General features: G+C 41.9%; 1 protein-coding gene across 2 annotated transcripts in view; it reads right to left on the reverse strand.

Annotated features, from left to right (window-relative positions):
- The window catches only part of pgm2 (phosphoglucomutase 2), a 63,297-nt gene extending 47,089 nt beyond the window's left edge, over positions 1-16,208 (reverse strand). The window contains exons 1-4 of one of the 2 annotated variants that reach the window (XM_067988950.1): positions 16,110-16,208; positions 6,449-6,616; positions 2,593-2,699; positions 126-210 (exon numbers count right to left, since the gene is read on the reverse strand). In XM_067988950.1, coding sequence (XP_067845051.1) covers positions 126-210; positions 2,593-2,699; positions 6,449-6,535 — 279 coding nt within the window. In that variant the 5' untranslated portion in view covers positions 6,536-6,616; positions 16,110-16,208. Of the gene's footprint in view, positions 1-125; positions 211-2,592; positions 2,700-6,448; positions 6,617-16,049 lie in introns of both variants that reach the window. The other variant, XM_067988943.1, reaches the window with a different exon arrangement.
- Positions 16,209-24,191: the final 7,983 nt, after the last annotated feature.

Consider the following 24,191-nt stretch of genomic DNA (forward strand, 5'->3'; position numbering starts at 1 on the left):
TTCAAGCTGCTGTTTCATACTTTCAAAATTTACATAAGTCCAGAAATAAGTCAGTCGTATCACATATACAAGATATTGAAGAAACACTGAACAAAAGTCACATGCATCTAATACTTAATGCATACCACAAGTGGGGTTGGAGTAATCTGAGAGAAGAGATGTACAGGAATTCCCTGGCTAATCAGGACTGTGGCAGCAAGTCGGGCAAATCTGTAAGTCACAGAAATAGATTAGCTCTAAAATTTAAAAAGGAACAAAACATATGCTTAATGTTAATCTATAATTGGAAGTCTTTTTAAACCCTTCTTTCAAATGTTATTGTCTACATATAAACTCAGATCTTTTCAGCACTTTGTACCAACACACAAAATCCTTTCAAAAATCTCTCTAAAGGGTAATTTTACACATCATGGAAGTTTCTTCCAGCAAACAATTTAAAAGGAATCAAAAAGCACAACTTATTGACATGAGCAAGTTAAACTGACAACTTTACTACATCCAGATCCTATTTTATTCCACCTCATTACTAAGCCATAGAAAATTGGATTAGTTCAACAATTTACTGAACTGATCAGGGAGTAAAATGTAATTTACAACTCTCTTTTCTCAACTGTTAATTGAATGAGAAAAGCAGAAACATCAAATAAACACCAATATGAGAAGAATTTAAAAGATACATAGAAAATGAATATAAAAAAGGCAGTAAAAATATAAAGTTTAGACAAAAAAATAAATTGTGAGGAGGCTCAGCCTGTTCAGTGTGAAGGGCTAATCTTTCACTTCAACCTGGTACAATTATTATAGAGCATTACATGCAGCAGAGGGTCTCTTGAAATTGAAAAGCTATTTCTTGTACAGTTGCATATGAAAAATTCTCTAATATATACAGAAAAATGAAGTCACCATAGTAGACATAGTAGATAGCAAATACATCTGCATTGTAGAGGGAAAAGCCTGGGAACTACAGACCAGTTAGCCTGACATCTGTAGTGGGTAAGTTGTTAGAGGGTATTCTGAGAGACAGGATCTACGGGCATTTGGAGAGGCAGGGACTGATTAGGAACAGTCAGCATGGTTTTGTGAGAGGAAAATCATGTCTCACAAATTTGATTGAGTTTTTTGAAGGGGTAACCAAGAAGATAGATGAGGGCTGTGCAGTAGACGTAGTCTACATGGACTTTAGCAAAGCCTTTGACAAGGTACCGCATGGTTGTTACATAAGGTTAGATCTCACGGGATCCAAGGTGAGGTAGCCAATTGGATACAAAATTGGATTGACGACAGAAGACAGAGGGTGGTTGTAGAGGGTTGTTTTTCAAACTGGAGGCCTGTGACCAGCGGTGTGCCTCAGGGATCAGTGCTGGGTCCGCTGTTATTTGTTATTTATATTAATGATTTGGATGAGAATTTAGGAGGCATGGTTAGTAAGTTTGCAGATGACACCAAGATTGGTGGCATTGTGGACAGTGAAGAAGGTTATCTAGGATTGCAACGGGATCTTGATAAATTGGGCCAGTGGGCCGATGAACGGCAGATGGAGTTTAATTTAGATAAATGTGAGGAGATGCATTTTGGTAGATCGAATCAGGCCAGGACCTACTCCGTTAATGGTAGGGCGTTGGGGAGAGTTATAGAACAAAGAGATCTAGGAGTACAGGTTCATAGCTCCTTGAAAGTGGAGTCACAGGTGGATAGGGTGGTGAAGAAGGCATTCAGCTTGCTTGGTTTCATTGGTCAGAACATTGAATATAGGAGTTGGGATGTCTTGTTGAAGTTGTACAAGACATTAGAAGACTTGGAATACTGTGTACAGTTCTGGTCACCCTATTATAGAAAGGATATTATTAAACTAGAAAGAGTGCAGAAAAGATTTACTAGGATGCTACCGGGACTTGATGGTTTGACTTATAGGGAGAGGTTGGACAGACGGAGACTTTTTTCCCTGGAGAGTAGGAGGTTAAGGGGTGATCTTATAGAAGTCTATAAAATAATGAGGGGCATAGATAAGGTAGATAGTCATAATCTTTTCCCAAAGGTAGGGGAGTCTATAACGAGGGGGCATAGATTTAAGGTGAGAGGGGAGAGATACAAAAGGGTCCAGAGGGGCAATTTTTTCACTCAAAGGGTGGTGAGTGTCTGGAACGAGCTGCCAGAGGCAGTAGTAGAGGCGGGTACAATTTTGTCTTTTAAAAAGCATTTGGACAGTTACATGGGTAAGATGGGTATAGAGGGATATGGTCCAAGTGCCGGCAACTGGGACTAGCTTAGTGGTATAAACTGGGCGACATGGACATGTTGGGCCGAAGGGCCTGTTTCCATGTTGTAAACTTCTATGATTCTAATCTTCAGTTTCGAAAGTAGACTTTGTAAATAATGGCTTAAAATTAGATTGTAAATCTACTCATTTATTAAAAAAAGACTGCTTTGTTAGTAAATTAGACATCCTTCGCTAGTGTGTAGTTCGAGCAGTGCAAAATATATTCACAATGCCGTGTGTTTTCTACATTGTCACAATTTCACTAAGAGCTAAAAAGTTCTTAAAAATCTGATTGCTTATCGGTTTCCTCTCCGTCAGTTGAAAACAAACTCCACCTTTGGCTGCTGCTTCCACTGGGAGAGTGAGCACGTGCGTCAAATCCAATCACTACACCTCTTGCTTTTACATCTGAAAACGATTTTTCCAGACACCTACACAGACCCTGAAGAAGCAACAAATAAATATTTAAATTAAAACCAAAAATCATATGCAATACTATTCATAAATTATTTTTTCTAAAAAAAATCTCAACAGGCCTTGAGAAGATTTAAATTCTTGGGATTAGGGACGGGGACGAATTTTTTCTGATTCTCCTATAATCAGCATTTAAGTTTTGTTTTCTTTTTGTATGTGATGCCTTGTAGTGTATGGCTGCTAAACGTCAATTCTACATGTAATATGTTCAATCCAATTTGAAGAATATAGTGATAGCATTACTATACATTCTTGGCTATATTTCAGAACTTAAAAAACTGCAATCAATGTTGAAGTTTATTATACCATACCCTTCAACTTCAGGCACTTAGTCAATATTTCAGTATGGCATTGCACAGCACAAATTTAGTAACTTCACCCCTGGGGTCTACCACAGGAGACTTAAAGTGAAGAGATCATCTCTTTATTGCTACCATCTCATAATGTATTTACCCTTACTTCTTTTTATCCACAGTTTATTGTTGCTGTAATCAGATTTCTCTTTTGTCATTTTTACTCCTCCTTCACTCTTCTACATCTGTATCTACCTCCTCTTCTGGGCTGCCCAATGCATCTCCCAGAGTCACCCACCTCTCCTGATGTATGAGGTCCTCATGCTGGCTGCAAATGTGGCTCTATGTTAAATATCAATACCTTCTCCCCACCCTCACAATGAGTCAGAGAGTGCTACTGAGAGGCAGGGTTATTCCAGCCTCTCAGAATGAGTAAGTTAGTTTCACATTGTATTTAGCTACACGAGCTTCTGAGATAGGTGATTCTTGCACAGATCTATTAACGGAGAGGCACTCAAAATCACGAAGGCACAGTTCTGAGGAACATTACAGATACAGATAAAAGGTGATAGAAAATGAAAAATATTTAGACTATTTAAATAAACAATTGGTCCTCATCAAGATGTAGGATGCAGGTACTGGTAAATGGAACACTTCTGCTTTTGCACCCAGCAAGAGCAAATACTCTCTCAAATCATGTATAGCACAGGCTGGATGTAGAATTAAGCTCCCTGTATACTACCCCAACAATGGAAATTAGTGATTATAATGCTTGATTTAATACCTCATCTGACTTTCAGACGAAATGTTAAAACTGAGGTCTCTTCTGTCTGTTCAAGTGAATGTAAAAGATCCCTGGGCACTATTCAGAGGAGCAGAGTGTTATCCCAGTGTCCTGGCCACCGTTCCCTGTAAGCTGCACCTGTGCACGACTGCACAACAGTCCATTGAGTGCCGCGCACTTCGGCGCTCCGTCCGCGCATGGCTAGGATAAAAAGCGCATTCAGCAGAAGGCCCGAGAGCGGAGAGGAGCGAGAGGATAAAAAGCGCATTCAGCAGAAGGCCCGAGAGCGGAGAGGAGCGAGAGGATAAAAAGCGCATTCAGCAGAAGGCCCGAGAGCGGAGAGGAGCGAGAGGATAAAATGCGCGGTCATCAGAAGGACCGAGAGCAGAGAGGAGAGGGTACACGCCGTTTTTACACAGTTGGCGTCAACTCACACAGGCAGAAATTGAAAGAGTGACGTCACAGATCAGCAGGTAGGTGAGTGTCAGGGCAGGGGTTTAACTAAGAGCTTAAATCAATATCTTAAACTAGATAAACTAATTAGTTAATAAAACCAAAATGTGGGGAAAAGTGAGGTTATTCACTTTGGTAGGAAGAATAGAAAAACAGAATATTTTTTAAATGGTGAGAAACTATTAAATGTTGGTGTTCAGAGCAACTTGGGTGTCCTCGTACAAGAAACACAAAATGTTAAGCATGCAGGTAAAGCAAGTAATAAGGAAAGCAAATGGAATGTTGGCCTTTATTGCAAGGGGGTTGGAGTACAAGAGTAAGGAAGTCTTACCACAATTGTACAGGGCTTTGGCGAGACCCTCACCCGGAGTACAGTGTACAGTTTTGGTCTCCTTATCTAAAGGAAGGATATACTTGCCTCAGAGGCAGTACAGCGAAGGTTCACTAGATTAATTCCTGGGATGAGAGGTTGAATGGAATGGGCCTATACTCTCTGGAATTTAGAAGAAAGAGAGGTGGTCTCATTGAAACATATATGATTGAGGGGGCTTGACAGGGTAGATGCTGAGAGTCTGGAACTAGGGGGCATAGTCGTAGAATAAGGGGTAGAGAAGTAAACTTGGACAAAATATATAAACACTGGAAGACAGGGAGAGACAGAAGAGAAAAACATCCGAACCAGAGACAGCCACCCTCTTCATCATCTGGCCTGTCATCTACAGACTCTGGGTCTCAATCAGGATGTCCCCATTCCTCTGATGACAGTGTTTACTTCTGAGATTTCTATAACCAGTTTAATTAAAAATCCTTGACGGCTTGCCTTGTTACATTTATCCATTATTTTGTACATTTGTTTCTGTTTGTTATATACCCTGAATAATGTTTTCTAAAAAGATCTTCTATTCAAAAGTTGTGATTTTTTTTACGGTAGCACACACCCATTATAAATTCGGGACTCAAACCCAAATTCATTCCGCACATGGCCGAAAAAAATTAGGGGGAATCATTGGTCCTGGCCAATATTCAACCTTTACTGTTTTTTTGGTGGTGTTGCTTAACTGGTCACTTATATTTACTGTCCGTTGGACCCTGCTGTATGGTATTAGTTGGCAGTGGCTGCACTTCAAAAAAAAAGTAAATTATTGGATGTGAAGTTCATTAGAATGTTGTGAGGATGTAATAAGATTCTATATAAATGCATTTTCTTTTGCCATCCACTTCACCCCTACATGAACGCTACTAAATGGCCAAGTTGACAGCACTATAATGTTGGAATTTGCCACAAATTGGCAACCTTGCTTTAGCCATAAAAGTGCTTTGTGGGAAATAGGAATGTCTGGAGCTATGATTGAGAGTATAGCTCTCATTTAGTAGTGATTCATTTAGGGATTTAATAGCGATTCATGTAGGGATGAAGTAGATGGGAAAAGAAAATGCATTTATATAGAATCTTATTACATCCTCACAACATTCTAAAGAACTTCACATCCAATAATTTACTTTTTTTTTGGAGTGCAGCCACTGCTAACTAATAACCACCCAGCAGGGTCCAACGGACAGAGAATATAAGCGACCAGTTAAGCAATACCACCAAAAACAGTTTAAGGGTTAATATTGGCCAGGACATTGGGATAACTCTCTACTCCTCTGAACAGTGCCAGGGGATTTTTTACATTCACCTGAACGGACAGTTCACCTGAACAGACAAAAGAGATCTCAGTTTTAACATTTCGTCTGAAAGTCAGATGAGGTATTAAATCAAGCATTATAATCACTAATTTCCAAAAAGAAAGTTTAATAAAATGGTGCAGGGCAAGTATGCATAATTTCACATTAGTTTATATTTATGCATCAGTGCAGTTTATAACTAATGTATTTTCTCTTATCATTCACATATCCAGCTCAGTTAGAAAGCTATCTGAACTGAGGTCGGCTGGTAATCTCCAATCTCCTCATATGTAGTAGTCTACCCATCACTGAAATAAGCTCTGTTCCATGCCAGGATACTAGATGGTGTACTTTGAAAATTTAATTGTTTCACATTTGAGGGAAGAGGGATATCCCAGATGTAGGCCACCTTGCCCTACAAATTGTAACTGCTAGTAAAACTTAAAAGTCATCTCTGAACTATATTCATGAAAGTATAGTTCAATAGATTTTCTGAATCACACTCACTCATCAACTTACCTGTGTTGTCTGAATAATTGTAAGGTCATTCATGCGAGAAAATCCTGGTCCCATGGTTGACCGAATCCCCGCAGTTCCAAACTTCATCCTTGACCCAAAACATTCTTGCAGCTGTTCAATGTTCCCGTCACAGTTTAGCTGCCTGACTTCAGCTAATGTCTTAGGATTCTAGAAAAGCAAAGATCATTAAAACTTGTTAGGCTAAACAGCATCAAGCTATACTTTGACTCATTATAATCCAGCTGTCATGCTCCTTCTGTGAATTATATTAGAAAATATAATATTGCTAAGTCTTGATAAAAAGCAAAATGTCACAGTTGGTCTTAATATCATTTCAATTCCATACAAAGCACAAACCAATTTTAACAAGGCCAGTGAAGCAAATGCAGAACAAAATCTACAAGATCTAACATCCTGAAACAATGTTTTTTTTTAAAAAAGACTATTTTACATTTTGTCCTCAGCTTCTGCTTGGCTCATTGGTAGCACTCTTACATCAGAAGGATGTGGGTTCAAGCTCCACTCCAGGAGCTGAGCATGCAATCTACACCAACACTTCAGTGCATACAGAGGGAGTGCTGCATTATCAGATGTGCCATCTTTCAAATGAGACCCCATCTGCCTGCTCAAGTGGATGTAAAAGATCCCAAGGCACTAATCGAAGAACCAATGAAGTACTTCTAAAGCATAGTCAGCATTGTAGGCAAATGTGGCAGCCAGTTTGCACACAGCAAGGTCCTACAAACAACGAGATAAATGACCTTATAATGTGCTTTGGTGGCATTAGTTGAGGAATAAACATTGGCATGAGACCAGAAAGCCCCTGCTCTTCTTCACAGGAAGAGGCTTCAGTTTAACATCTCATCCAAAAGACGGCATCTCCCACAGGAAGGCAATCCCTCAGTTCTTCACCAAAGTGTCAGCCTGGATCTCATGCTCAAAGCCACAAGACTTTGATAAAAGCCAGAAATAGTAAGAATGGATTGACCCCTAGTATAACTTTATTTACAGCAGTTAACAACAAAAAAAAATCACGAGTGCAACAAGTGGAATATGCAAAGGAGGGCAGTGGAAACACAGAATCAGTTTCCCTATGTACAACGACAGCCAAATCTACCTTTCCACCAACACTGCTTCCATGTTGTGATGTTGAGATGATAAAAGAATTTTCCTTTTTGTTTAAAAAAAATCCTGCTCATATCCTAGCCAAAATTTCATACCTCAAATGCCACTTCATCGACGTTTCCAACTGATCACTCAGACCGAACTAAAAAAAGGTTCAAAAAAATGCGATGTCCTGTTTCAACTTAAGCTAAGCCTCAAATTCCACAACTGGTTCAATGCCATCACCTCACACCTCGAACATCCTTCCTCATGCCCACTGCCGCTGAAACCCTCACGCTTTTGTGCTCTTTTTCCAAAGCTCTCCTTGTCAGGTTCCCTAGCTCCATTCTACACTAACTTCAACTCATCTAGAACTCTGCAGCCTGCATCCTTACCAGCACAAATTCCCTCACCCCCATCTATGTCCATCTCTTCTGGCTTCCTGTTCCCAATGTAATGATTTTTTAAAAATGTTGTAATTGCCTTCAAATCCCTCCATGGCTCTACCCTACCTCTACTTTGCTCCAGCCCTTTATCCCTGCATGCAACTCCTTCCTCTAGTCCACTATTCATTCCCTCCTCCTTCCACTCTACCAACATCATGGCGCTGAATTCAGGAATTATCTCCCAAAACCTGTTTACTAGGTCTTTCTGCACCTTCAAAAGCCTCAAAGCATATTTTTTGTACCCTTAGTCACCTTTCCTAACCTCACCTTTTTCCCTAATTAGAGTTGTGCACATCACTTTAGAATGTTTCATTACAGGAGCAGCATGTTTTGGTGTAATAAAATGTGTCTGCCCAATTGCAAGATGCACCATAGCACACTCACCAAAATCATCAGATTTAGCCAAATAAAAGTTTCACTAGCTTACCAACACACCATTTTATGCAGATGTGAAATTATCAATAATGGCCCAGAAATTGCTTAAGAAAGTATAGTGAGCTCAACAGCACTCACCATTGTTAGTGGTGAAATCGAGGAGCAAGTTCCGGTGCTCGCACATGCGTGGTGAAATGCGGAAATCCAGAACTTGCTCCTCCTGCTTCGCCGGCAATGTGACAGCTTCAAATTAAAGGGATATCTCCAGTTGCAATCAATGGAAACAAGGGACCAGTGCCAACTTGCTCATCTGCCCAGCTGGAAAGTAACCAATATCGCCACAAAACAGGTATATTTAAAAATACCAGGTCTAAACTAAGTTTTAACTGCACGGTAAGTCTAAATGACTGACAAACAACTAAAAATTAATTTTAAAAATGTGGTGTCTAATTACTCCTTATTTCAACAGTTTTTAGTCATAAAAATGTTTTTTTTTAAATTACAAACTTTTTTTTTGACTTTTTCCTTCTGTCTCTTATTTAATTTTGATTATTTCTGACCCACTCTTTTTTTCGCTGTCTATAACTGTTTTTACATATGGTTTGAGTGTTGCACCTTTCGCTTCCTGCATTTTGCATTCCAGTTTTCAGAAACTCTTCGCAGCTTTTCAAAAATGCTGCAACCTGATTGGCCGAGGGGAGAGTGTGAATTTATTGTGTCTCCCATGGGTCCTAGCTTCCCTGGAGCTAACACTGGGCTCTTCTCTGCTTCCTATTAGAGGAAGTGCACCCAGTAAAGGCCGCGGTAAGTTAGTGGGTCAGTATAAATCTACGGAGTGGCGAGGACCGTTGGTTCACCGCTCCGAGCAATTACTGGGCCATTGTAATTACAACCAGTTTGGGGGGGGGCTGCAGTGGTAAAGAAAAAGTTAACATTCCTTACAATCCAGTTTCCAAAACAAGAACTGAAGGATTGACATCAGTAAAATCCAGTCACATCACATCATAACACTTAACTTACCTCAGCAGAAAGAGACTTGCTTTGCAACTGAGGATGACATGCATACCTTTAATTCAGGGTACAAGGTACAGAAAAAGGATATATTTAATTAGCATCTCTATGTAATTATTTCAGTGAAACCCTTTTTGTGTAAATTATTTTGTATTCAACATTTTTTTTTGAACTGAAAGCAGCAAAGTGTTCCAGTGGACAACCACAGGTGCAGGAAGTGTCGTCAGCTGGAAGAGCTCAAGCTCCGGGTTTCGGCATCCGCAAGGCCGAGATCTACATGGATAGCACGTTTCTGTAGACGGTCACCCTGCAGCTTAAGAGAGTGCAGGCAGAGAGGGAACGGTGACCACCAGACAGACAAGGAGAAGCAGGCAGGTAGTGCAGCTCACTCTCTAACCGGTAGTGAGGGAGAGGATTCCTCTGGGGACTGCAGCCAGAGCCAAGTCTATAGCACCATGGGTCGCTCAGCTGTACAGTGGGGGGTGGGGTGGGGAGAAAGGACAGGAGAGCAATAGTGATAGGGGATTCAATAGTTAGGGGAACAGACAAGTGTTTCTGCAGCTGCAGATGTGAGTCCAGGATGATATGTTGCCTCCCTGATGCCAGGGGCAAGGATGTCACTGAGCGGATGCAGAACATTCTGGGGGGGGTGGGGAACAGCCAGAGGTTGTAGTCCATATCGGTACCAATGATATAGGTAGAAAGAGGGATGAGGTCCTGCAGGAAGATTTTAAGGAGCTAGGAAAGAAATTAATAAGCAGGACCTCAAGAGGTAGTAATCTCCGGATTACTCCTGGTGCCACGTACTAGTGAGTATAGAAATAAATAGGAGGATAGAGATGAATGTGTGGCTGGAGAGATGGTGCAGGAGGGAGGGCTTTAGATTCCTAGGGCATTGGGCCCGTTTCTGGGGGAGGTGGAACCTGTACAAGCCAGACGGGTTGCACCTCAACAGGGCCGGGACCAATATCCTCAAGGGGAGGTTTGCTAGTGCTGTTGGGGAGGGTTTAAACTAGCTTGGCACGGGGATGGGAACCAGATCGTAGATACAGAAGGGAGAGAAGTAGAGCTGGAAATGGAAGGCAGAAAATTAGTAAGCGAGTTTGGAAGGCAGAGGAAACAAAGGTTAGAAAATAGACAACAAAGAAGTTTGGCAGTGCTTAATAGTATATACCTCAATGCAAGGAGTATAGTGAATAAGGCAGATGAGCTGAGGGCACAGATAGACACATGGAAATATGATATCCTGGCTATTACTGAAACATGGCTTAAACAGGGGCAGGAATGGCAGCTCAACATTCCTGGTTACAGGGTTTTCAGATGAGATAGAGAGGCGGATAAAAAAGGAGGGGAGGGTGGCAATATTGGTTCAAGAAACAATTACAGCTGTGAGGAGGGATGATATGTTAGAAGGATCATCAATGAGGCCATATGGGTTGAGCTAATGAACAAAAAAGGGGCAATCACATTGCTGGAAGTGTACTACAGACCCCCAAACAGAGGGAGATAGAAGAGCAAATATGTAGGCAAATTTCTGAGAAGTGCAAAAACAATAGGGCTGTAATAGTAGGGAATTTCAACCCTAATATTAACTGAGATGCAATCAGTGTAAAAGGTATAAAGGGTGCAGAATTCTTAAATTGCATTCAGGAGAACTTTTTTTTAAGCTAGTACATAGCAAGCCCAACAAGATGAGGTGCAGTTCTGGACTTAGTTTAGGGAATGAAGCTGGGCAGGTGGAAGAAGTATCAGTGGGAGAGCATTTTGGTGGTAGTGATCATAATTCAGTTAGATTTAGCATTGTTATGGAAAAGGACAAAATTAAAACAGGAGTAAAAGTTCTTAATTGGGGAAAGGCCAATTTTACTAAGCTGAGAAGTGATTTAGCAAAACTGGACTGGAAACAGCTACTTTAAGGTAAATCAGTGTCAGAGCAGTGGGAGGCATTCAAGGGGGAGATTCAAGGGGTTCACAGTAAACATGATCCCACAAAGAAAAAGGGTGGGACTGCCATATCTCGAGCCCCCTGGATGACAAGGAGCATACAGGGTAAGATAAGGCCAAAAAGGGAAGCTAATGTCAGACACCGAGAGCTCAATCTGCAGAAAGCCTAGAGGAGTATAGAATGTGCAGGGGTGAAATTAAAAAGGAAATTAGGAAAGCAAAGAGAGGGAATGAGAAAATACTGGCAAGTAAAATTAAGAAAAACCCAAAAATGTTTTATAAATACATAAAGAGCAAGAGGATTACTAAGGAAAGAGTAAGGCTATTAGAGGCCAAAAAGGTCAACTATGTGTGGAGGCAGCAGATGTGGGTATGGTTCTTAATGAATATTTTGCATCTGTCTTCACAAAGGAGGGGGACGATGCAGAAATTGTAGTTGAGGAGGAGTGTGAAATATTGGATGGAATAAGCATAGCGAGTGAGGAAATATTAAGGGGTTTAGCATCTTTGAAAGTAGATAAATCGCCAGGCCCTGATAAAATGTATCCCAGGCTGCTAAGAGAAGCAAGGGATGAAATAGCGGAGGCTCTGACCATCATTTTCCAATCCGCCCTGGCTATTGGCATGGTGCCGGAGGATTGGACGACTGCTAACATTGTACCGTTGTTCAAAAAGGGACAAAAGGATAGTCCTAGTAATTACAGGCGAGTTAGTCTAACCTCGGTAGTGGGCAAATTATTGGAATCAATTCTGAGGGACTGAATAAACAGTCATTTAGAAAGGCACAGATTAATCAAGGCCAGTCAACATGGATTTGTTAAGGGAAGGTCGTGTCTGACTAACTTGATTGAATTTTTAGAGGAGGTAACAAGGAGGGTTGATGAGGGTAGTGCCTTTGATGTAGTCTACATGGATTTTAGCAAGGCTTTTGACAAGGTCCCAAATGGCAGACTGGTCAGAAAAGTAAAAGCCCATGGGATCCAAGGGGAAGTGGCAAATTGGATCCAAAATTGGCTCAGTGCCAGGAAGCAAAGGGTGCTTTTGTGACTGGAAGGTTGTTTCCAGTGGGGTTCCGCAGGGCTTAGTACTAGGTCCCTTGCTTTTTCTGGTATATATTAATAATTTAGACTTAAATGTAGGGGGCATGATTAAGAAGTTTGCAGATGATACAAAAATTGGCCATGTGGTTGATAGTGAGGAGGAAAGCTGTAGACTGCAGGAAGATATCAATGGACTGGTCAGGTGGGCAGAAAAGTGGCAAATGGAACTCAATCCGAAGAAATGTGAGGTAATGCATTTGGGGAGGTCAAACCAGGCAAGGGAATACACAATTCATGGGAGGACACTGAGAGGTGTAGAGGAACAGAGTGCATGTCCACAGAGCCCTGAAGGTAGCAGGACAGGTAGATAAGGTGGTTAAGAAGGGATATGGGATACTTTCCTTTATTAGCCAAGGCATAGAATATAAGAGCAGGAAGGTTATGCTAGAACTGTATAAAACACTAGTTAGGCCACAGCTTGAGTACTGCGTACAGTTCTGGTCACCACATTACAGGAAATTGTAATGTGATTGCATTCGAGAGGGTACAGAGGAGATTTACAAGGATGTTGTCAGGGCTGGAGAATTTTAGCTATGAGGAAAGATTGGATAGGCTGGGATTGTTTTCTTTGGAACAGAGGAGGCTGAGGGGAGATTTAATTGAGGTGTATAAAATTATGAGGGGCCTAGATCGAGAGGACAGGAAGGACCTATTTCCCTTAGCAAAGGTCAATACCTAGGGAGCATAGATTTAAAGTAATTGGTAGAAGGATTAGAGGGGAGCTGAGGAGAAACTTTTTTTTAACCCAGAGGGTGGTAGGGGTCTGCAACTCACTACCTGAAAGGGTGGTCGAGGCAGAAACCCACATCACATTTAAAAAGTACTTGGATATGCACTTGAAGTGCCATAATCTACAAGACTACGGACCAAATGCTGAAAAATGGGATTAAGCTGGATAGCTCTTTTTCGACTGGCACAGACACAATGGGCCAAATGGCCTCCTTCTGTGTTGTAAATGTTTCTATGTGCTATGCCTCACCAGCACCAAAGTTTGAATAGTTCCATAAACAAGTGCAGTAGATAGCAATTAACAAATCTATCAAGATTTTCTAACTTTGTTACAGGATTGTGAGTTGTTATAAAATATAAGCAGACAGGTCAAATTAGTGGATTAACTACAAATATCTACTAGGTTTAAAGCGGATGCAATAGATGTGGTGTGTATGTATTTTCAAAAAAATGTTTGATAAGGTGATTTAGCATCACGGATAGAAAGTTGGCTGGCAAACAGGGAACAAAGAATTAGGGTAAACAGGTGTTCATCAAATTTGAGACAGGCTTGAAATGTTCTATTCCAGTGATCAGTGCTCGGCCCACTTTTGTTCTCATCATTTATAAATGATTTGTACTTGAGTAGAGGGAACACATAATCCAAATTTGCTGAGAACAGAAAAGTAGGAGGTTTGGCAAACACTGAGGAGGACTGTAAAAGATTTCAACGAGACAGAGACAAGTTAGCAGAATGGGCAAGCAGATAGCAGGTCCAATTTAATATGAGTGTGAGGTATTGGCCCAGAAATTGCTTTAAAAAGAATGGTGAGCGCAACAGCATTCCCCATTGTTAGTGGCAAAATCGAAGAGCATGTTCAGGCGTTCGCACATGCAGTGAAACGTGGAAATCCAGAACTTGCTCCTCCTGGTACACTGGTAATATGATAGCTTTGCATTAAAGGGATATTGCCAGCCGCAATCTACAGAATCAACAGACCAGCACCAACTTGCTCTTCTGCCCAGCCGTAAAGTAACTAATGGCCCGGAAAATGCTCCAAGCGGCGAAACAACAGCCCTCGCCGCTCCGTAGATTTATACTAACCCACTAACTTACCGCGGTCTTTAATGGGTGCACTTCCTCTAATAGGAAGTGGAAAAGAGGCCAGTGTTAGCTCCAGCAAAGCTAGGACCCATGGGAGAAGAGTGGATCACTCTCTTTGACCAATCAGATTGCAGCATTTTTGATCAGCTGCAAACAGTTTCTTAAAGCTGGAATGTAAAATCCAGGAAGTGAAAGGTACAACGCTAAAATCATTGTAAAAACAGTTATAGACAGCGAAAGAGGGTAAGAAATAATCAAATTAAATAAAAGAGACAGAAGGGAAAAGTAAAAAAGTTTAATTTAAAAATATTTTTTTAAATGACCAAAAACTATTAAAATAAGGATTAATGGGACTCCACATTTTTAAAAGATAATTTTTAGTTGTTTGGCAGTCATTAAGACTTACTGCACACTATTAAAACTTAGTTTAGACCTGGTACTTTTAAGGGTAACTGTTTTGTGGCGATATTACTTACTTTCCAGCTGGGTAGATGAGCAAGTTGGCGCTGGTCCATTGATTCCAGCTGGCAATATCCCTTTAATTTGAAGCTGTCAAATTGCCAGCGAGCCAGGAGCAGCAAGTTCCGGATTTCCATGTTTCAATGCATGTGCGAATGCCAGACTTGCTCCTCCATTTCGCCACTAACAACAGTGAGCACTGTTGAGCTCACCGTTCTTTTCTAAGCAATTTCTGGACCCTTTATTGCTCCGAGCAACGAACCAACGGTGCTCCCCGCTCCATAGATTTACACTAACCCGCTAACTTACTGCCGGCACTAATAGGAAGCAGAGAAGCGCCCAGCATTAGCCCCAGTGAGAGGATCACTCGCTCCCCTTGACCAATCAGTTTGCAGCACTTGACATGCTGCCAACAGTTTCTGCAAGCTCAAACCTAAAATCCAGGAAGTGAGAGGCACATTTCTGAAAACAGTTATAGACAGCAAAAAAAAGAGAGGGCAAGAAATAGTGGTGATGTGGAGATGCCGGTGATGGACTGGGGTTGACAATTGTAAACAATTTTACAACACCAAGTTATAGTCCAGCAATTTTATTTTAAATTCACAAGCTTTCGGAGATTTTCTCCTTCCTCCAAGGAAGGAGAAAATCTCCGAAAGCTTGTGAATTTAAAATAAAATTGCTGGACTATAACTTGGTGTTGTAAAATTGTTTACAAGAAATAGTGGAATTAAATAAAAAAGAGACGGAAGGAAAAAGTTAAAAAATAATTCAAAATTCTTTTTTAAAATGATCAAAAACTATTAAAATAGGGAGGGAAAAAAAACAAGGAATGTGTGAGTGCACTAAATGGAAAGACACCCATTTAGGGTGTGGAGAGAGATTCGAGGTGTCCAAATAGATAATTCTCTGAAAAGTGAGTGTGCAGGAAGATAAATCCACAAAGGTCTTTAGCATTTCTGAGGCTGTCACGATCCTGGTCACTTAAAGTCCTGTCTCTGCTCTCAATTAAAGATTGTAAACAATTTTACAACACCAAGTTATAGTCCAGCAATTTTATTTTAAATTCACAAGCTTTCGGAGGCTTCCTCCTTCGTCAGGTGAACGATGTGAAAGATTCAGAGGCCGACGTTAATTCCCGTTTTGGAGAGGAGCGACAGTGACAGTTCCTGCGAGGAGAATCAGCACGGTGCTGGTGTCCTCACCGCCCCCGACACACACGGACCTGATTTTGTGCTCGAGAAGCGGCGGCTCCGCGATTCACGAGCCCGGGGAGCCCACCTCCTCTCCTCTCCTCCCTCGGTGACACTGCGGCCCGTCCCTCACATCACCCCATCTCCCGGTCTCCTCACCTTGTCCCATTCCAGCCACTGCAGGATCGCCCGGTCCAGCTCGTCGTTCCCGGCCATTACCTGCGCCACTAACCGCCAGCCGTCCGCTCCCGACCAATCACCGCCAACCGCCAGCCGTCCGCTCCCGACCAATCACCGCCAACCGCCAGCCGTCCGCTCCCGACCAATCACCGCCAACCGCCAGCCGTCCGCTCCCGACCAATCACCGCCAACCGCCAGCCGTCCACTCCCGACCAATCACCGCCAACCGCCAGCCGTCCGCTCCCAACCAATCACCGCCAACCGCCAGCCGTCCGCTCCCGACCAATCACCGCCAACCGCCAGCCGTCCGCTCCCGACCAATCACCGCCAACCACCAACCGCCAGCCGTCCGCTCCCGACCAATCACCGCCAACCGCCAGCCGTCCGCTCCCGACCAATCACCGCCCCCCGCCGGGCTCCGAGATAAACCCCGCCCACCTATGACGTCGACCGATCAGTTCCGTCAGCGGGCGGCGCCGTGCCGCGCGGGGGTTGCAATCCGGGCAGCGTGCCAAGGTGCTGCACCCGGGAGCGGAAGGACTGCAAAGGCACTTTAGTCCGTTAAAGTTACTCCAAAAATGGTGGCCGGTTACACCCAGGACATATATTTCCTGCTTTTTTTTCCCATGTGAGACTGTTAGTCAAATGGATATTGGTTAATATAAAAATCGTCAGTTTGTGGGCTGTTAGAAATTGCCTAAAAAGGTACCGTGAGTTGTTAGTGGCGAAATGGAGGAGCAAGTTACGGCGTTCGCACGTGCGTGGTGAAACGGGGAAATCCGGAACGTGCTCCTCCTGGGTCGCTGGCGATATGGCAGCTCCGAATTAAAGGGATATCGCGGCTGGAATCAATGGACCAGCGCCAACTTGCTCCTCTGCCTAGCTGGAAAGTAACTAATATTGCCACAAAACAGGTGTGCTTAAAAATATCAGGTCCAAACTAAGTTTTAATGGTGCAGTAAGTCTTAATGACTGCCAAACAACTAAAAATGTGGTGTCTCATTACTCCTTGTTCTAACAGTTTTTGGTCATTAAAATTTTTTTTAAATTACAAACTTTTTTTCACATTTTCCTTCTGTCTCTTACTTAATTAGATTAGGGGGATAGAATATAAAAACAGGGAGGTATTGCTGCAGTTATATAAGGTATTGGTGAGACCGCACCTGGAATACTGCATACAGTTTTGGTGTCCATACTTAAGAAAAGACATACTTGTTCTCGAGGCAGTACAAAGAAGGTTCACTCGGTTAATCCCGGGGATGAGGGGGTGGACATATGAGGAGAGGTTGAGTAGATTGGGACTCTACTCATTGGAGTTCAGAAGAATGAGAGGCGATCTTATTGAAACATGTAAGATTGTGAAGGGGCTTGATCGGGTGGATGCGGTAAGGATGTTCCCAAGGATGGGTGAAACTAGAACTAGGGGGCATAATCTTAGAATACGGGGCTGCTCTTTCAAAACTGAGATGAGGAGAAACTTCTTCACTCAGAGGGTGGTGGGTCTGTGGAATTTGCTGCCCCAGGAAGCTGTGGAAGCTACATTATTAAGTAAATTTAAAACAGAAATAGACAATTTCCTAGAAGTAAAGGGAATTAGGGGTTACGGGGAGCGGGCAGGAAATTGGACATGAATTTAAATTTGAGGTTAGGATCAGATCAGCCATGATCTTATTGAATGGTGGAGCAGGCTCGAGGGGCCGATTGGCCTACTCCTGCTCCTATTTCTTATGTTCTTATGTTCTTATTATTTCTGAACCACTTTTTTTTTCGCTGTCTATAACTTTTTACAATGATTTTAGTGCTGTACTTTTCACTTCCTGGATTTTACATTCCTGTTTGAAGAAAATGTTCGTAGCTTGTCAAAAATGCTGTAATCTGATTGGTCGAGGGGAGAGAGTGATCTTCTGGCCTCTCTCACGGGTCCTAGCTTTGCTGGAGCTAACACTGCTTCCTATTAGAGGAAGTGCACCCAATAAAGACCGCAGTAGGTTAGTGGGTTAGTATAAATCTATGGAGCAGCGAGGACTGTTGGTTCGGCTCTCCGAGCAATTTCTAGTTGTGTGCGCGCCAGTTTTTAATTTTTTTTAATGACCAAAAATTATTAGAATAAGGAGTAATGCGACTCCACATTTTTAAAAGTTAATTTTTAGTTGTTTAGCAGTCATTAAGATTTACCGTGCTGTTAAAACTTAGGTTAGACCTGGTATTTTTAGGTGTACCTGATTTGTGGCGATATTAGTTACTTTCCAGCTGGGCAGATGAGCAAGTTGGCACTGGTCCCTTGTTTCCATTGATTGCAACTGGAGATATCCCTTTAATTTGAAGCTGTCAAATTGCCAGCAAACCAGGAGGAGCAAGTTCTGGATTTCCACGTTTCACTGTACATGTGCCAACGATGGAGCTTGCTCCTCGATTTCGCCACTAACAACGGTGAATGCTGTTGAGCTCACCGTTATTTTTTAAGCAATTTCTAAGCCATTATAAATAGAACATTGTAAAGGTTAGTAAAACATGGATTTTTATTCCAATTTGCCAGCACACATGATTTAATTGCTTTTGAATTATCAGGCCTGCTTTAGCCATAGAAATAAAGTAATCCTGCCTCTCTGTATCTGTAAATCCATCTTGTCAAACCAATTCTTCAGGTAAATCAACATCAATTATTTCAGGAACTGCAGTGTTTTTCTTTTTGTTCAATTATTTTTTATTGATACCTTATAGCAGATTTGGGGGTGGGGGCATAATATCTTGTGATCATAATGCTCCAGCTTCCATGGTAAGAATTGAACCAAAGTGAAAGATGGAAGTGCAAGCTACATCATGAACAAATTTCATAATCTATAGAAAGAAAGATGAGCACTGTAAAAGCTATTGCACATTTTTTGATTCAAAGCACAGGATACAGTAAAGCCATATATTTAGTTAGCAACTTATATGACAGTTTCAATGAAGCTCTTCTTCTATACCCTTAAAAAGATTCTGTGGTAGTCATCATTTTTGAATAGGAGATTAAAAAACGGAGCAGCATGGCTGCTCCCATAACATTGCATGAATTGGATAGGCAGGACCAATTAAGGAGAGACCACACTTTCAGGTCCAACAATACCTTTGAGGGTATACTTGCTGCCATCAATACCCAAGCACTCATGTTTACAGACCACACTAGTCCTGCCTGCATATGTCATAATCTTTTGGTATCTATCCTTCACTCCAGAGGCAATGGCTAAGCTTTCCACCTGCCTGCAGGCTGATTTATGGACAACTACAGGACTGAGAGAGCTCTGATAGTTGTGAAAGTCACTACTTCATTAAGCTTATTTGCAACAGGAACCTCCAAAGTCATCTGCAGATGAGGCAAACTGTAGTTCATTCCTGTATAAAGCAAGTGACTCATGCCATTTTTGCCAGGGAACATGCCTTTATTAATTTCTTAGTGAAAGGAGATGCATGTAACTTTTACCACCTGGCATGCTTCCCAAGAGTCCGGGGCCTTACATAAAGGACTCATGTGCCCATCAAGACTTCATATCAGCAATCCAAATGGATATATCAACAGGAAGCAGCACCACTCCATAAATGGACAGATGGTTTCAAACTACAGAAATGTGATCCTGCACAGTATGCCCTTTATCCAGGATGCAGCCATGATCCTTTTATTCTGCAGCAGCCTGATGTGCCTGCATTATTTGCCTGCCCCAAGAGAATGAGCAGTTGACTGGTGGGAAGCTAGCTTTATTCTTTGCAGCCATGCCTGATGAACCCAACTAGACATCAGCAGAGCACAGATACAACAAGGCCCACACCACCACTTGAGGTACTGTTGAGGTAACCATAGGGATGCTGAAGCAACTATTCTGTTTTTGGACAATTCAGGCAGAATGCCATTTTATAGCCTAGCTTGTCTTCAAAGCGACAAAAAAAAGTGAGCATGCAGCAGCATGGTTAAGAGAACCATGGAGCTGCAGGCCCACAGAAAGAAGATAATGACGAGGACAATATTAGGAACATAGGAACAGGAGTAGGCCATTCAGCCCCTCGTGCCTGCTCCGCCATTTGATAAGATCATGGCTGATCTGTGATCTAACTCCATATACCTGCCTATGGCCCATATCCCTTAATACCTTTGATTGCCAAAAAGCTATCTATCTCAGATTTAAATTTAGCAATTGAGCTAGTATCAATTGCCGTTTGCGGAAGAGAGTTCCAAACTTCTACCACCCATTGTGTGTAGAAATGTTTTCTAATCTCGCTCCTGAAAGGTCTGGCTCTAATTTTTAGACTGTGCCCCCTACTCCTAGAATCCCCAACCAGCGGAAATAGTTTCTCTCTATCCACCCCATCCATTCCACTTAATATCTTATAAACTTCGATCAGATCACCCCTTAACCTGCAAAACTCCAGAGAATACAATCCCAATTTGTGTAATCTCTCCTCGTAACTTAACTCTTGAAGTCCGGGTATCATTCTAGTAAACCTACGCTGCACTCCCTCCAAGGCCAATATGTCCTTCCGAAGGTGCGGTGCCCAGAACTGCTCACAGTACTCCAGGTGCGGTCTAACCAGGGTTTTGTAAAGCTGCAGCATAACTTCTGCCCCCTTGTACTCTAGTCCTCCAGATATAAAGGCCAGCATTCCATTAGCCTTGATTATTTTCTGCACCTGTTCATGACACTTCAATGATCTATGTACCTGAAGCCCTAAGTCCCTTTGGACATCCACTGTTTTTAACTTTTTACCATTTAGAAAGTACCCTGTTCTATCCCTTTTTGATCCAAAGTGGATGACCTCACATTTGTCTACATTGAATTCCATTTGCCACAGTTTTGCCCATTCACCTAATCTATCAATGTCACTTTGTAATTTTATGTTTCCATCTACACTGCTTACAATGACACCAATCTTTGTGTCATCGGCAAACTTAGATATGAGACTTTCTATGCCTTCATCTAAGTCGTTAATAAATATTGTGAATAATTGAGGCCCCAAGACAGATCCCTGCGGGACTCCACTAGTCTCATCCTGCCAATGTGAGTACCTACCCATTATCCCCACATTGATGAAGATGATGTACAGGCAAGGAGATTAGTGTAAAACACTGTGATGAAGAAATACTTCCAATAAAGGGCACCTCTTGCTACTGACTTGTTTTTCAAGGAACGCCCATACATTGTTACCAAAGAACATGCAGCACATTCTCTGCATTCAAGCTGAATTTCCATCTTTGCCATTGGCAGGAGGGGACAAGTGGTCTTCCTGGAGCCTCAGCTTTTCATCATATATATTAATGACTTGAATAAAGGAATCGAGAGTTGTATATCCAAGTTTGCAGATACCACTAAGTTAGGAGGCACAGTAAGTTGTGTGGATGAGAACAGAAAGTTACAAAGGGGCGCAGGCAAACTAAGTGAGTGGGCAAAACTATGGCAGATTTAGTTCAATGTGGGGAATTGTGAGGTCACCCACTTCGGAAATGAGAAAGACAAATCAGAATTTTTTTTAATGGTGAGAGACTAGAAACTGTGGAGGAATAAAGGGATTTAGGTGTCCAGGTACATAAGTCACTAAAAACTAGTGTACAGGTACAAAAAGTAATCAAAAAAGGCCAATGGAATGTTGGCCTTTACCTCAAGGGGGTTGGAATTCAAAAGTACTTCCATTGTACAGAGCCTAGGTCAGACCCCATCTGGAATATTGTGTTCAGTTTTGGGCAGCAAATCTCAGGAAAGATATAATGGTCTTGGAGGGGGTATAGTGCAAACTCACCGTAATGATGCCAGGGCTTAAAGGGTTAAATTATGAGGACAGGTTGCCTAAACTTGGCTCGTATTCCCTTGAGTTTACAAGGTTGAGGGTGGTCTAATCAAATTGTTTAAAATGATAAAGGGATTCACTAGAGTAGATGTGGAGAGACTATTCCCTCTGGGAATCCAGAACAAAAGGGCATAATCTTAATATTAGAGCTAGGCCATTCAGGAGTGAAATCAGGAAGCATTTTTTCACACAAAGGGGAGTGGAAATCTGGAACTTGCTCCCCCAAAAGGCTACGGATGTGAAGACAATTAGAGCTTTCAAAACTGAGATCGATAGATATCTATTAGACGAGGCATCAAAGGCTATGGATCAAGGGCGGTTAAATGGAGTTGTGGTACAGATCAGCCATGACTTAATTGAATGGCAGAACAGGGTTGAGGGGCTGAATGGCTTACTCCTGTTCCTATGTTCCCTTCAACCTCCTCCAAACACTTATTACCTTTCCATGGCCCTACCCAACAAATGCTATTCATACAAATGGAGAAAGAAAAAGCTCTGTATTTATTTCATGTTATTTATAGTGCACATGTGCTCTAAATCCTATGCCCACGCTTTCTCTTGGTGGCCCTATAAAGTGTTCTTGTCTATGCTTTTATCTAAGGCAGTGTCAACCTGCTCCCTGAATGGGAGGAGCAACTGAGGTGGCAGATTGATATGGGTGAAGTAGCCTTGTTGGGCTGGTCATAGTCTATAACTTTTGGGTTTAGGGTAATGTGATCTCCCTGCAAAGCTGGAGCCACATCCAACAATACCAATCTCTTGCGCATTCAATTGACATACAGTATAGGCTCACAGCATGAACAAATCTTTCTTCATCCTCTCCCATAACTTCCATTTGCTCCTCTTGACTGTTGACTTTGGTTTCAATTGGTGCCCCTTCCTCAAACTCACTAATTACTTCATGAGGGGCGCTTGTGTCTATGCTGGTCCAAAAGGAAGATGGGGTGCTTCGTGTTACATGCTGTAAAGTGTCCAGGTCTGTGGCGCCAATTCCTTCAGCCTCCTCATTTTGGGGACAACCTAAAGAAAGAGAAAAGAGGTAAGTGCTTCTCAAGTAAAAGAATGTCTCAGAGCAATTTATTCAGGAGAATGGGATAATTTTTGGGGTGGAAGATTGAAGGTATGATTGATGAAATTGGGTAGATGAAATAAAGAAAGAACTTGCATTTCTAGGAAGCTTTTGGAGGTAGGGAGATTTCGAGTAAAGTAAACTGGTTTGGGGACAAAATATCAGAAGTCTAGGGCCTGAAAGAATGGATTCTGATGGAGGAAAATCAGGATCAGGTCGAACTCCAGAGTCAGATTGGGATATATAGCTTGAGACGAACACTCTGGTGGTGTGCAGTGAGGCTGTGGAGGGATCTAAAAATGAAGACAAGGATCCTGAAGTCATTTCAGTGGGATATAGGGACCCAGTGGAGCTTGGCAGTGATGGGTATGCAAGGCTTTGTGTGGGAGAGGACTTGAGAAGCAGATTTGTGGATTAGTTGAAGTTTGTGAAGGATGGGAGGTAGGAAAGCCAACCAGGTGAATATTTGAGAAATCAATCCTTAAGGTGACGAAGACATGCTTTAGGTCTTCAGTGGCACTAGAAAAACAATAGGTGTATGTATTGGCTAGGTTCCAGAGATGGAATAATGCAGCATTGGCATTGGAGCAAATGTGGAGTTAGAAGTTAAGCTCAGATTAAAGACAGCACTAAGGTGAATTCACTCTGGATTCACTCAGAGAGATCACTGGGGAGGTTGATAGAATCAGCCAGAGGTACATAGATTGTGAAGGGAGTTGATTTCTTTAGTTTTGTCAACACTGAGTTGGAAGCAAATTTTGATGAAAAATAAATGTCAAATGATTTGTGTATGTTGCATTGTAATGGTTAATAGTTGATGGCTACGTATGTATGGCTTTATCTTTCTGTAGCTTCTGAGGAGATCATCACCATGCAAGGGTATAAGTCACGTTGAAAAACTTATGCATAGAAGCTGATTGCAAAGAGAGATGGTATGCTGAACAAGGAATATGGTGAGAAACTAACACACAGAAATCATTTTAAACATTTTGTGGGAGAAAATATACTATGAATGCCTTTCATATAGTCATGAAAAATATAAAAAAATAAGAGAATATTCGAATGTCCTGCATACCTGCATCACCCCAAATAATGTTTGAGCACCACGATATTCTGAAAACGAGTCCAAGAAGCCGTAATGATCTTGATACACGAAGCATCAAATTTAAATTTAAAAATGTAGTTTCATTTTAAACTTGTTTTTTTACCAAAGGAACTTCTAGTTACTGGGATAAGGCTCA

Source organism: Heptranchias perlo, chromosome 1 (genome assembly GCF_035084215.1).
Source record: "Heptranchias perlo isolate sHepPer1 chromosome 1, sHepPer1.hap1, whole genome shotgun sequence".
NCBI lineage: Eukaryota > Metazoa > Chordata > Chondrichthyes > Hexanchiformes > Hexanchidae > Heptranchias > Heptranchias perlo.